The sequence below is a fragment of the Hyaena hyaena genome, unplaced genomic scaffold (assembly GCF_003009895.1).
Source record: "Hyaena hyaena isolate Hyena2069 unplaced genomic scaffold, ASM300989v1 scaffold_464, whole genome shotgun sequence".
NCBI lineage: Eukaryota > Metazoa > Chordata > Mammalia > Carnivora > Hyaenidae > Hyaena > Hyaena hyaena.
The window spans coordinates 450,566-464,586 of record NW_024081096.1 but is presented as its reverse complement, the minus strand read 5'-3'; the positions used below and the strand labels follow the sequence as shown (position 1 = coordinate 464,586).

The 14,021-nt window shown below is 38.6% G+C and overlaps 1 protein-coding gene across 1 annotated transcript in view; it reads right to left on the bottom strand.

The window, feature by feature from the left end:
* ARHGAP10 (Rho GTPase activating protein 10) overlaps window positions 1-14,021 on the bottom strand; it is a 321,883-nt gene that overhangs the window by 196,730 nt on the left and 111,132 nt on the right. The window contains exons 4-5 of the mRNA XM_039253774.1: window positions 13,093-13,164; window positions 4,630-4,731 (exon numbers count right to left, since the gene is read on the bottom strand). Of these exons, the coding sequence (XP_039109705.1) occupies window positions 4,630-4,731; window positions 13,093-13,164 (174 nt within the window). The remainder of the gene's footprint in view (window positions 1-4,629; window positions 4,732-13,092; window positions 13,165-14,021) is intronic.

Here is a 14,021-nt window from a genome sequence, read left to right as displayed (position 1 = left end):
AGATCCAACACAGGAAGTTAGGTGGCTATCAGAAGTTAGGGGTGGGGAGCTGGGGAAGTATTATTCAATGGATACAGGGTTTCAGTATTAAGAGACAACAAGAGCTCTGGATCTGCAATGTAGTGGTGGTTGCACAACGATGTGAATGTTCTTAATGCCACTGAACTCTGCACTTGAAAATCAAGAAATGCATAAATTTTATGGTATGTAAATATGACAACAATCTTTTTAATCTTGTAGGGAAAAAGTATTCACCTAATGTGGCATAAAAATTTTTAGCACAGAATGATTTTTCACGTAAAATAATGTTATAGAGGAGTGTTATGTTACTAAGGTACTAAGCTAAAATGAGAATTCCTACTTAATATTCATCAAAATCATCTTTTTTTATGCCTCGAATAACCAGAGTTTCAAAGTTCAGCCACCAGCATTTAGCAGACACAACGCTCTGGGCACGGGGATGAAATTTTGTGGCGTATTTAATAAAATGAAGATGTGAAGAGTTACAGGTAGGTTCCTCGTGTTTTGGTTACTGGGAAATGTCCTTCAAGAAAATGACACAAGGATCATCAGACTTACCCAAGTAGGCTGTTTATTTTAGCAGATTTTCTTGCCTGGCTATCTGTACTATTCCAATTACCCTGGCATTCATTGCTGGTCAACTTCTATACACACCCCTACTATTCTGGGTATTCACAACTGCTATCCCACATGCTGTGTGATTAGATCACCAGAATCCCTGGGATTGCAGATAACCTGTCATTTACAACAATGCCAAGGACGCCCAAATGATAAGGAGCAGCACAGTCCTTTAGAGCCTGACTCAAGTCTGAAAGGCAATCACTAAATGTGGAATAAAGCACAAAGCTTCTAAAACCCTTGTAATTTCCTGAGGGATAGGAGTATCTTTTGCCATACATAAAGAGTCTCTCTGGAGTTTATGTTACTGAGGTGACTGAAGGTGGGGCCTCTAGATAGCACTAGAAAGACTGAATGATCAGAGGGCTGGAACTTCTGTCCCGCCTACTGACCTCTGGCAAAGAACTTACAGAGGAAGTTCTGTAAAGAACCCTTGAATTTCGAGGTCCGTGAGCACCTGCATGTGCCTGGAGAGTGACACACCCCAGTTTAATGGGGACAGAAGTTTCTGTGCTTGGGGCCCTTCCAGACCCCACCTTATGAACCCCTTCATCCAGCTATTCATCTCGATCTTTTATATTATTCTTTTTGATAAATCAGTAAGTATAAGTAAATGTTTTATCTCTGTTGTGATCTACTCAGCAAATGAATCAAACCCAAGGAGGGGGATGTAGGTCTAATTTATAGCAAGTAGGTCAGAAGCACAGGTGGTAACCTTGATTTGCAACTGGTATCTGAAGAAGGGGCAGTTTTGTAGGAATGAGCCCTTAACCCTTCGAGCTGATGCTGTCTCCAGGTAGATAGTGTCAGAAGTGAGTTTGCTGATGGGTGGTGTGGGAAAATACACATTCAGACTGTACTATACCAAGCAAAAGTGGCATTTTTAACAAATTCCAATTTGATCATCACCTAATTTCTGGTCATTCCTGCCATAAATATTTATAACAAGAACAGACCATTCTCATGCAAAGTTATTCACAAGATCTACCTCTCCAGTCATATATACTGAAATATAATCAATTGACCACTCTAAAAACAAAAACATACTTCAAAAATTAACAGAAATAGATTTTTCTCAAACATCTGATACTTGTTTTAGTGCAAATATTAATTAGAATTTAGGGATGTGGGTGGAAGGTGAAGGTACTATGCCCAATAAACATAGAACTACAGCTAATAGTCCTAACAAAAATTACCAAAATAGCCATGCCTTTGCTCAGTTCCACCCTCAGCAACCTTTATAAACCTCTTAAGCACCTCAACTCAGTTCACTAAAGATTAGCAATATGATATATACATAAGCCTATCCCAAAATCAACGAAAATCCAAATCTAACCTTTTCCCTTGAAAGAGCATCCCCCGTTTTAAGGCCTTCATGTTTGCAATAGAAGACTGTTTTTTATGTTTATTATTGACACAGAGAGGAAACAGAGCATGAGTGGGGGAGGGGCAGAGAGAGAGGGACACACAGAATCCGAAGCAAGCTCCAGGCTCTGAGCTGTCAGCACAGAGCCGGACGCTGGGCTCGAACCCACAAACCATGAGATCATGGCCTCAGCTGAAGTCAGACACTTCAAATAATTATTAAAAATATTTTTAATGTTTATTTTTGAGAGAGAGAGAGAGACACAGAGTACAAGCAGGGGAGGGACAGAGATAGAAAGAGATACAGAATCTGAAGCAAGCTTCAGGCTCTGAGCCATCAGTACAGAGCCTGATGTGGGGCTCAAACTCACAAACCGCAAGATTATGACCTAAGCTGAAGTCGGACTCTTAACCGACTGAGCCACCCAGATGCCCCAATAGAAAACTGTTTCAAGTTGGAATTTGTATGTTTGTAAAAAGTAAATAGCAAGATAGGGCAAAATATACTGTTTAAGTGAAACTAAAATGATCCATCTCGAGGGTCTCTTCAAACTGCTGATCTGGAGTTTAATTATTTTGGGGAATAATGGAATTGATGAAGCCCTAGCTCATTGTGCAAGCATCTTCACACTTCTTCATTCAGTAAATATTTATTGCCTACTCCCTGACTAGTACTATTCTAGGTGTAAAAGACACTACTGAATAAAACCATGTCGTTGTCTTCAAGGAGCTCACAAGCTAGTGCAAGAAGCCATGTAACAACCAAATATAGAGTATGTTAAATGTTCGTAAGAATATGAAAAAATTAAAGCAGCCTAAGGGGGGCACTTTAAATAAGACAGTCGGGGGACTTCTCCAGTAAGGTGAACTCTGAGTGGAGAGTATGTGAGAGCACATGGAGGAGTGAGGCATGTGGGTCTGGTCTGGAAACGTTACCAGGCTGTAAGGACAACAAAAGCAAAGGCCCTGAGCACAGAGTATACTTGACCCAGCCCAGCCAGAGGAAAGCAGCCCATCAGGTGTGAGGACAGGAGGGTGGGCCCTGGGCCTCCAGAGATAGCTACTAGTGCAGGGTCTGGAGAAGACAAGCAAAATCAAGGCTCACCCTGCTTGCTGTATAGAAAATAAACTGTAGGAATATATTGGCTGAAGCAGGGAGACCAATTAAGAGGGCTTTGCAGTAATCCACGTGAGAGATGCTAGCAGCATGGGCCATGCTGGGAGGGGGGGGAGGGTAGGGCAGTAGAAGAAGTGGCCTTATTCCAAGAATATTCTGAAGCTAAAGATGACGTTTGCTGACAGACTGGATGTAGGGTAAGGCAGGAAGGGTTAAGGATGGCCATAAAGATTTTGCTAAGCAATGGCTTGAATAAGATACCTAATTAGCCAGTGAAGATGGAAACTTACTTGCAGCATGAAAATCCCTTCGTGATCCCTGAAAAGGGAGGTAAGGGGAGAAGACAGAATGCTGCTGGCATAAGGAAAGTCTACAAAAACAACAGCTGTCATTTCAAAATGGGCAGAGGAGAGGAGATGAGAAAGCATATGTAACAAGTGTATGGTTTTCTACACAGTGTGCAATGAGCAGAGAATGGAGCCCTACCTACCTACCTACTGTATTGCAGTGAGGATTAAGTGGCATAAAAGCTCTTCCTCTTTTACAAACTTCCAAACACCATCCAAATGTCAAAGTTATTAACAAGGAAAAAGTAAATGTGACATGTGGGAAATGTCAAAATGACCACACACAAACACACACCCACAGTTTGCAACTAAATATCTGACATTTAAATATAGCCCAGGTTTATACTACAGCCAGTGTTATTAGTGTATTTTGATGATACTTCAGTAAAAATATGTTATAGTGGTATATTATGCCCAGACTCCTTATGTGTTTAAAAATAAGCAAAGGAGAAAAATACCACACTATTGTGGGATGAGTCAAGATCCCAACAGCTGCAAAACAGCATTATTTTTAATGAAAACATATGTTCCAAATTGTAAACCACTGAGTTCCCATTCAAGTGTGTGAGTGAGAAAACACAAATGCCAGGGAATTTAGAAAAGAGAAAGACAGACAAAATGAGAGAGAAGATATAAATTCCTTTCTCCTTACACATGGCTCCCTCCAAAAAAAAAAAAAAGTCTATTAACACAAGTAAAACAGATGCTCTCTTTCCAGTGAAGCTGAGCCTCCTGAATCTTCAGCATTAAATAAGATTAATGCTGCCTTCACATAAAAGCAAAATGGTATATGAGCTTATTAAATTCAATTCATTTCCTCACGAAATCTTGAAAGCCAATTAACGAATCTATTCCCAAAAAAAAATATATCCGTTCTTCAGTAATGCTAGATAAAACTGTTCCTGTGAAAATATGCTCAGAATCAAAAATGTTAATGCTATGAATCTATACTGAATTAATCACTGTAAGATGTATTCATTATTTTGCATCTTGTTCCACAAGACCTTTTTTTCTTAATTTATGGCATTACCTCTTCATTTTTTTCCCATCTCCAATATTCCTAGATAAAAAGTTTACAAAAGAAAAGTACATTTTAAAAGGAGAAGGCATGCATTGCTTATTGAATTTAGGAAGAAACTAATAGAAAAATAAAAACAATACCTCTTGTAAATGTGAGTCTTTCTTTTTGGCTGATAAATTCAAATGCTTATCAATTAGACTGTAGTTCTTTTCTGTTTCTTTGTCAAATTTCTTTTTTTCTTCCTACAAGTCAGAAAACACAGACAACTATGATTAAAGAACGAGGGAAAAATGCATATACAAAGTTTATCTACTGGAAAGCTCAAGATATGAATAGTATCTAAAATTAAATAAAGTACCACCAAGTGTGATGAAGCTATCTGAAAAATCTCTCTGTACCCATGCCACTGCTTATTCATCATCAAAACAGCATTAGGATTGAAAAGTCACTCATCTTTTCTTTTTTCCTTTAATGGGCTTTTTACCAAGCACATTATTTTTCAACTCTTTGTACTCAGTGTTTAGAATTAACTTGCCACTTGTCCCTCATTAAAAGAAATAATAATCAAAAAGAACACAGGCTCTAAACCAGAAAACTTATGCAGATTTTGGCATAGAAATGGGATTCTTTTAAAACGGAGTACATTTTTGTCTACATAGAAAAAGGAAGCATCATCAAAATTGGGGGAAGGGTGGAATCTTGGTAAATATTTTAATTGTCCAGTGTGAATTTAACTATAAGATCCGCTGATCAGAAACATCATCTACTTTCCCAAACCTTCCCAGTGATTTCTATGACACTATTTAGAATATGTATCAACAGGTCAACAGGGTGTAAAGTAAACACTGACACCTTTGTACCGAGACTCTTTGATTAGCATTACAAGCATTTCTCAGGTATGCCTAGAACTAGCATTTGCTTTCCTTTTGCAATAGAAGCTTTTTGAGGAAACAAGTATCCTAATTGTTAAATACAGAAAAGACAGACTATCTCCTCTGCCAATTTAAGTGGATTTTTAATAAATATTTCTGAGCACCAATGAGAGCACACTATGTCCTCATACCCTCAAAATGTTTCCATCAACTTCAAACTCTCTCTAACTCTCCAAGGGCTCCTGGAAAGGAACATTCTCTTCCCTATTTTCCAACTTCTATTTTCTAAAGCAAAAATAACGAACATTTCCCATCTCTTCTGATATGATCTTTTTCTTTTTAGGCAAAAAGACTGAACAAAGTGTGTGAAGTCTATTTCTTCACATTTGTCATTATTTTTCGGGACATGTGACTACAAAAACTGTGGGAACCCAGGACAGAGTCTCTGCCGGCTCCTCCCACGCGGAAGGAGGACAGGGAGTCTCAGGAATGGAGGTTTCTTCCCATTTCTATTCCAAGCTGAATTACAAATTAGCTACACAACTTTGAAAAAAAAAATTAACAACATAAAACTTTAGTTTTCTTACTGAAGAGGTCAGGGAATTGGGGGGGGTGGGTTCTTGCTCATTTTTAGATCGAATCCTAAAATTCTGCAACTCTGTGGATCACCTACGTGTGACAAGTCACACTTTTGTTGACACAGAAGCACTTTTTCTTTATGCTCTCTAGGTTTCATTCACAACTATTTTTTTTTTTAAGTTTAAGGCAGGAATATTCAGTTACTCTCTTTTCTGCTTTTTATTACTACACTCTTCATCAACTATTTTGGTGACTCAGAAAAATAAAGTAAAACAAACATGGCCACTCTTTCAGAATCTCCGCTATTTTAACAAGCTGATCTGGTGGAATGCACACTGGATTCAGTGTGAGGAAACCAGCCCTCTGCCACTCTGGACTGTGACTCTGTACCAGCCTCACAGCGTTCTCTGAGCACGTTTCTCACATTTAAAGAAAACAGGAAAAGAAGGCATGCTGCTACATTCACCGCAAGATTACCGCAAGGCAGGACCATGTAGTAAAACATGTTCATTAGTGCAGATTCGTACTTACCAGCAATACTGAGAATATTTTTACACGTTTGATTTCATCAGAATCACAGAACGGGACAAAGGAAGCAGTGATGCTAAAATCAGCAGTCCAAACACCCAGCACACTCAGCAGCAGTGGGGTTTTTGAGTTAACACGTGGGTAAAGTTGAGAATGAAAGAAAGCGAGGGTATCAAAGGCTTTGGGCAGAAAGAATTAAGCCAAGAAACATTCCACCCACCAACGAGAGTGGAAATGCATTCGCTCACACGTGGTATGGCGTTATACAAACGCTACTGTGTTTTGTTTCTAATCTTAAGACTTAAATAATTATTTCTTCTTGTATTTGTTCTCAATGCCATTACCGAATAATATTCTGTTTCTTTGTGCTCATATGGCTTTTGTGTTGAAATATTGTGAATCTGAAAAGGGACTGTGTTCAAGTAGCATCCAATAAAGAATAGAGCATTTTTCTTCATCAGTATCAGACAGACATACACACACATACGTGTGTGGATTTATATATATATACACACACACACATATATATAATATATATTTAAAATAAATATATAATATATAAATATTAATATATATTTAAAATAAATTCAGCAACAAAAGGTTCTATCAAGGATCAAATTACATACATGAAAATTTCTTTCATAAAACAGCTTTACAAATTCAAGTATTAGCCATGTAGTAACATAATGAACAAAGTAAGGCAGAAGTAGAATTTATTAAGGAGAGGTGAGGACAGTGGTAAACCAGATAGCCCATATCTATTCTAGAGGGGAAAATGATCACATTACAGCTCCAGTAGATTTTTACCACATGGAAATATAGGCTACTATACAAGCCATGTCATCTGATTTTTCTGGAACAGCTGAAAAACCCAGTGGTTTTTAAATAGTGACAATATTTTTTTTTTTTTTACATTTTAACATGAGTAAACAAAACAAAATTATGTTTACAGGTTAAATACGACTCACTGAAAGTCAGCTTGTAATAGATTACAAAACCTTTGCCCATGCACCACCACCTCCCTCCGCCCCCCAAAAAAGTATAGTTATTCCTTAAAACAGTGTAACCAGGGGCACCTGAGTGACTCAGTCAGTTAAGCGGCCAACTTTGGCTCAGGTCATGATCTCATGGTTCATTAGTTTGAGACCGGCATGAGGCTCTGTGCTGACAGCTCAGACCCTAGAGCCTGCTTCAGATTCTGTGTCTCCCTCTCTGCCCCTACCCCACGTGGGCTCAGTCTCTTTCTCTCTCTCCCTCAAAACTGAGTAAACATTAAAAAATAAAAATTTAAAAAAAAAAAAACAGTGTAACCATTTAAGATGTATGCTGTATAAATAGTACAGGGAATTCAGAAACCTAAGAAACAAAACTTAAGTAATCAGTCTTTTAAATATATTAGAAATAAACATTTTTAAGGTTGTATCTTAATCATTGGGTAAAAAAATATTATTCAACCAATGGTGTTGATATAATTAGTTAACTACTTGGAAATAGAGAACACATCTCATATGAAAATTAATTCCAGATGGACTTAAAGAGTCACGAGTAAAAAATGAAACCATAAAAAAGAACAGTTTCATCAGATCTCGCAACAGAGGACTACTTTTTGAGCAAAAAAGAAATAGAAGAAGCCATGAGAACTTCTAAGTATCAAAAAATACACAATAAGCACGCTAAAAGACCAATGACAAAGCAGGGAGAAAATGTAATTAATATATAAGAAGTGAACATTCCTAACACATTAAAACATTCTTAACATTAAGCAATTTTTTGCTAAAATTACATATTAATACTAATATGTAAAATAGAAAATCCATGGAAAAATGAATAAGGAATATATAAAGAATTCACAATAGCTTGATATTGTGAACTGTCCACATTTCTTTAGAGTATTAGAATTTGCTTTGGAGGAAGGGGGGAGCTTTTTAAAGTTACCAGATAACTTTTTTAAAAATGTTATTTTATAAATTTCCTGGGATGAGGAAATGAAAAGGCTTATTTTACAACTATAAACATTAAAATAATAAGGCATGACTAGTCTGGAGAACTAAATACTTTCTTAGAGATTCCAACTCTTCCTTCTTATTTAAGTAAGGAGATGGGGGGAATACCACACATTCAAGAAGCAAGATTCATATTATACGTATACTCAGCAGGAACACCTTTTAAAATGCAATCCTGAAATCCAAGTCTGATATCCTGATATTCAAAAGTTCTGCAACCTCTGTTCTTCTCCCCTGGTCTGCCAACATCCTACAAGTCCAGATGAAATGCCATCTGGTCCATGAAGCGCCCCCTTACCACTCAGTGGTAGTGGAAACAGCATACCTCCCTTAACTTCTGCACCAAATGTTGCCTATCCCTGTTTAACAATTCACTTGTCTTATCCAACCTCACTCTCCCCCTTTCTATAAGTCTCTGCGGCCTACCCAAAGAAATGGGAATCCAACCTTTCTTCTCAGAGTCCAGCACCTGACTCCACACCCAGGAGACATCTGTCAGAAGACGAGAGAAGGAAGCCTATGGCTGCAGTGGCACCAAAAATGACAAGGTTGACAGGTACCCTGGGCTCCTGGGCAGCTGTTCCAGAGTCACCTATCCATCCCCTTAGCACTACCTGGCCAGGAAGCTCATAAGCCATGGTACAAGGCATGTCACCTCTGAAGCTTGCAGCATGCAGAGAGTAGACAAAAACCTGAGCAATTCTTAAGATCAACTGCAACCGTGTAGGCCAGGCCCTACTCTAGACATGGGAAATACACTATCAAGTTCATTTAATCCTCCCCAAAACCTTCTGAGACAGGGGCCATTAGCCTCATTGTAGAGATCAGCAAATTGAGAGCCAGAGACGGTAAATGTCCAGAATCACACAGCTAGCTAAGGGCAGAAATGGGATTCAAATGGGGAAGAATCAGGTCTTCCTGAAAGACTTCCCTGGCACTCCAAAGGTGAAATAGGGCATGTTCCTGAGCCCCTACGCTTACAGCAATTATAGCACTTTTTATTGTATTTCTATTGTTTCCTTGTTTGTTTGTTTGTTTTGACATCTTCCCCACACCCAGAGTTGACCATTTCTTGAAGGCCAACCAGTGTTTTTACTTCATAGTTGTACCTGGAACCTCTTCCCATATGATAGAAACTGGTAAGTGTTTTATAACTAAAATGAAGGAAATGTAATTAAGTTAAACCAACATTTTTTTCTGCTTTATCAAAAATAATTCGAGAAATTATTTAAGTCGATTTGCTTTTCACTCATATTTTACAGTCATTTACAGAATCTCAGGAAGTCAACTTTTATTAAATACTTAGTCATTCGATATAATCTTGGAAAGAAAGATAAAAGAAACTTGGCACGAGGGTCTGTGAATAGCTGAGGCTATAAAGTTCTAATATCTGAAATGAACATCTGTTTTAAACCCTTCTGCTTAAATCTTTTTATTCCAGTGAATAAAACAGTAATTGGCATTTGAGTCGGCTCGATTATCAATAGAGTTTAGCTGCATCTGTTTGATATTTGCATGCATGCTGTCACCTGCATGAAGCCACATTTTCATTACTGGATTGCTCAGGTATCTACAAAAGAAATCTTACATTCTCCCAATTTAAGTCATAGCAAGTTGTGGTATTTCTTAGAGAGTTTACACAATGGCCTCTTGGGCTCCTATGTCATTCGGTGCCCGTACCAGTTTCCTAATTCAACTAAGTGGCTAATCTGACATTTAATGAGCAGTGGCTCTGGATAAAGTGTTATGCGGACACTGGGGTAAATGAGAAGTCCCTGAGGAAAGGAAAGAGCTGCAGAGGAAGTAAAAGCTGAGCGAGGCCATGAAGGGAACTCTGAACAGTAACCTCATGTGACACAGCACAGAAGGACCTGTGTCCTGCAGCGGGAAATGGAATTCTTCCAACAGAGAGGAGAACCTGGCAAGCATGGAAGAAAACCGGCAGAATCTCCAAGAACCAAGGAATAAGCCCAAACCAAACAGATATGACAGAAGGAGAACAAATACAAATGGAGGCAAATAGTAGGAAACAGCTTGGGGCTTTTTAAAAATCCAGCTTGTAAAAACCTAGCAGTTCAGATATATTAAAACCACAAATTAAACGTGTCACTGGGATTCTGGAAACTGGGATTCAGAAACCAAGGGTGAACAGAACAGACACAGCTCTGGTTGAAAGGCAGAAGGGAGGACACGCCAGGTGGGAAAGGAGAAGAGGAAGGGAAGACCCACATTCTAACAAGGAGATCTGAAACGTTCTGCTGTGGTCAACTTGTAAAGGTTATTTATTTATTTATTTATTTTGTTAAATCCCCACATAAAATCTGCTTTATTCTATTTTTAAAAAGACCTTCAACCTAAGATAAAGTTATTTTTAAGTATCCCAACTAACCAGTGCAACAAAAATATATGTTTGTCAAAACATGATGGAAAATATTCAGGAAGCACAGATATAGAAAACCAAAGATCAAGATTACACACCCTCTTCTAGAACTCTCAGTGGAATCGGTTATTTATCAGATTCTTTGTATACTAAGATAGAGTGGAGGTTGGTAGAAAATAAAGAAAGCACAGCCTTTTCTCTTAAACACTGAACAATCTAATGAAAGAGACATGCACATAGCACTACATAACCCAGAACATCACCTTTCTCTACTCTTTATTATAGCATATAAAATTTCAAGTAAAAAAGGCCTGTGACCCACAAGGACTGGCCTCCTCAAAAAGTATCAATGATATGAGCCAACACACATATGGTACTGAACATGAACATGTGATTTACAAACTTCAAGAGAGGAGAACAATGAAGGAATAAAAAAATGGGACTTCAGGATGGAATGTGGCCACTAAACAACTCAAGGCATTGACTAAAATTACTCAAATAACTTCTTTTAACATGGCAATCTATTCTGCAAGATGTCTGCTGGATATATACTCTGAACAAGTACAACATCAGAAATGGGGAAAGTTTCCTTGGGAGAAGGAGTCAGTCAACAGAAAATTCAAGGTTAGAAATTTATAAAAACTTAGTAGGGCACGTGGCTGGCTCAGTTGGTAAAACATAGTCTTTCAAGGCCGTGAGTTCAAGCCCTACGTTGGCATGGAGCCTGGTTGAAAAAAACAAAAACAAAAACAAAAAAACAGCAGGGTGGATGGCAAATAAAATGAAAATACATTAAGTCATATTCACTTTCCATTTCCATAATATAATCCTCACCACCACCATCATCCAAATAAACAAGAAAAATAAAAAATAGACAGTGTTTACATTGACTACCTGCCAATGAGAAGTGTTAAAAAACAAAGAGCCAAGATGTTTGAGCTTTAAAACAGCTTGAAGAAGAAAAGAGAAAACAGAATCATAAACTACAAAGTAGAGCGGTCAAATCCCCAAATCTCTCATTTTACAGATAAGGAACTATAAAGCCAATTATGCGCCCAAGGTCACAGGTGTGAAAGCGGACCTCCAGTGTCCTGCTGCAAAGCCAGAAGACAGCCAGCTTCGTGGAACTCAGCAAACAATCCCAGAAAGAGGACTTACAGGGTACCCCCACTAACCTCTTCTCAAAGCATGGCCCTTCATTACAACGGTAAAATACTCTGCTAAAAGGAAGTGTCTAATATTTTAATAAGCCACAGGAGAAACGATTCTTTAAATAGCAACTAAAAAGCTGGCACTCATTTGGGTCCATCTGTACACCTACAGCCATTAAAGCCACAATGTTTATTTGTACAAAACCAATCTAATATTTTGTTTAGGAAGATAAAGAAAAAAAAAAAACCTCACATCCCCAAGCCAGTGGGGGTGGGGGTGGGGGTGGGGAGCAATACAAATGTAAAAGATCTCTTCCCTACCTAAAATTGATGTTATTCTCTTCCAGGCCAAAAATAGTCAACACAGCAATGTTACTTTTTGTCCCTCAAGTGAATACACAAAATTCAGTAAAGGTTGGTAGAAATTATTTCTCTGGGATAATTTCAAAGCTCAGTTCACAAACTTTGGAAGTTGCTAAACATATCTCAGGTTCCCTGTGGTAGAGTCACCACATTATTCCCAGAAATCCTGGCTAACTCCCAGATCCCTGAGTGCGGGAATGTCGTTCACCCATCTCTGGATCGGCAGTACCTACCTCTAACAACACCAGCACATAAGAGAAGCTCAGTACATTTGTGTTAAATTGAAGGAAATTACGTCCCCAAAACCTAATATCCTCTTCCTAGTTTCAATGGCCTCATGGTGTAGCAGCATTTCTAATCTTGAACCCTCACATAATGCTACACTCCTCCATAAAACTGAGGCGCACAAGGAAGTCAGTGCACTCCCCAAAGAGGTAAGATGCTTCTATTCCGAGTCAATGTGCGGTTTGTTGAGGATATTTTCAAACCTCTATACGGGAAGGTGTAGCCAAAGATTGCTAGAGGTTTTACTACCCTGTCCAGGTGTTTTTGTTTGGTTTACAGCTGCATATCCCCCGAGGGGGAAAAAGTACATTTACAACATAAAACAACAGATGGTTTACTCCAGCATCTCCTTCAAAGCCGCCAAATGTGAACCAAGTGTACAGTGAAGCGGCAGAGGGATGTCCATCTTCTGTGTACAAGCGTGCTCAAATTAGACACAAACCTTTACGGCTCCAAGTTGCTCTTTTCTGAATTTTTCCAAAGGTTTAATCAGGGTTTCGGTTACACTTAATGCCTAGAGAATGGGAATGATAACAAAAGAACACAGTATTAGGTTTCCAAAGAGGAAAAAAAAAACCTCAGTATTTCATTTCCCTCTTCCACCCCACCCAGAAATAAAATGAACAATATATTTTAACTACTTTATCTCACGCTGCCAATGCAACCATCAAATCAGTGCTAAATTTATTAACACACTGGATCTCCATAAATATTTTCAGGGAGGAGGAGGTGGGGCAGTGTGCCAGGGAAATGTGCAACAGCCCCAACACAGCTCTTTCTTCAGGGAAATAGCAAGACGGTTGTCTTTAAACAACAAAGGGGTCTATCACATTCATTAACAGAACACTTCTGTCTGAGATTTTTTCCCTCCCCCTCCTCAGAAATTTACAAGTCAATTACATTCCTTTATTAGTGATCAGACTACATTATGTAAAGGCTCAGTTTGTGGCTACAAGTTTAAATACACTCAGTCTGACTGAAAATTCCTCCCAAGGACAGAAGGGGTGCGCGCAGAGCAGAGTCCCTGGAGCTCACAACAAAGTAAATACTAGGCGTGCAGGCAAACAGTACAGAAGGAGGTCAATGTGGTAGGAGCCACACACACTCCAACCACGACTCACTTCTTCTTACATTGGCTAGTTTGGGGCTTTTCATTGAAAACAGAACATGCAACAAACAATGCTGAAAATGCAAATCACAGGGATTATTTCCCTAACGAAAATGCACTGAACAGTATGCAGGTGAGTAGTGGTTTTCTCACCCTGTATTTCCAGAAGAGAAAATGAAACTTCACAACACTTTACAACAAATTTCCATGCCTCTTCTTACCAAAAACAAATCAAAACAAAACAAAACTTCCAGAAATCCAAG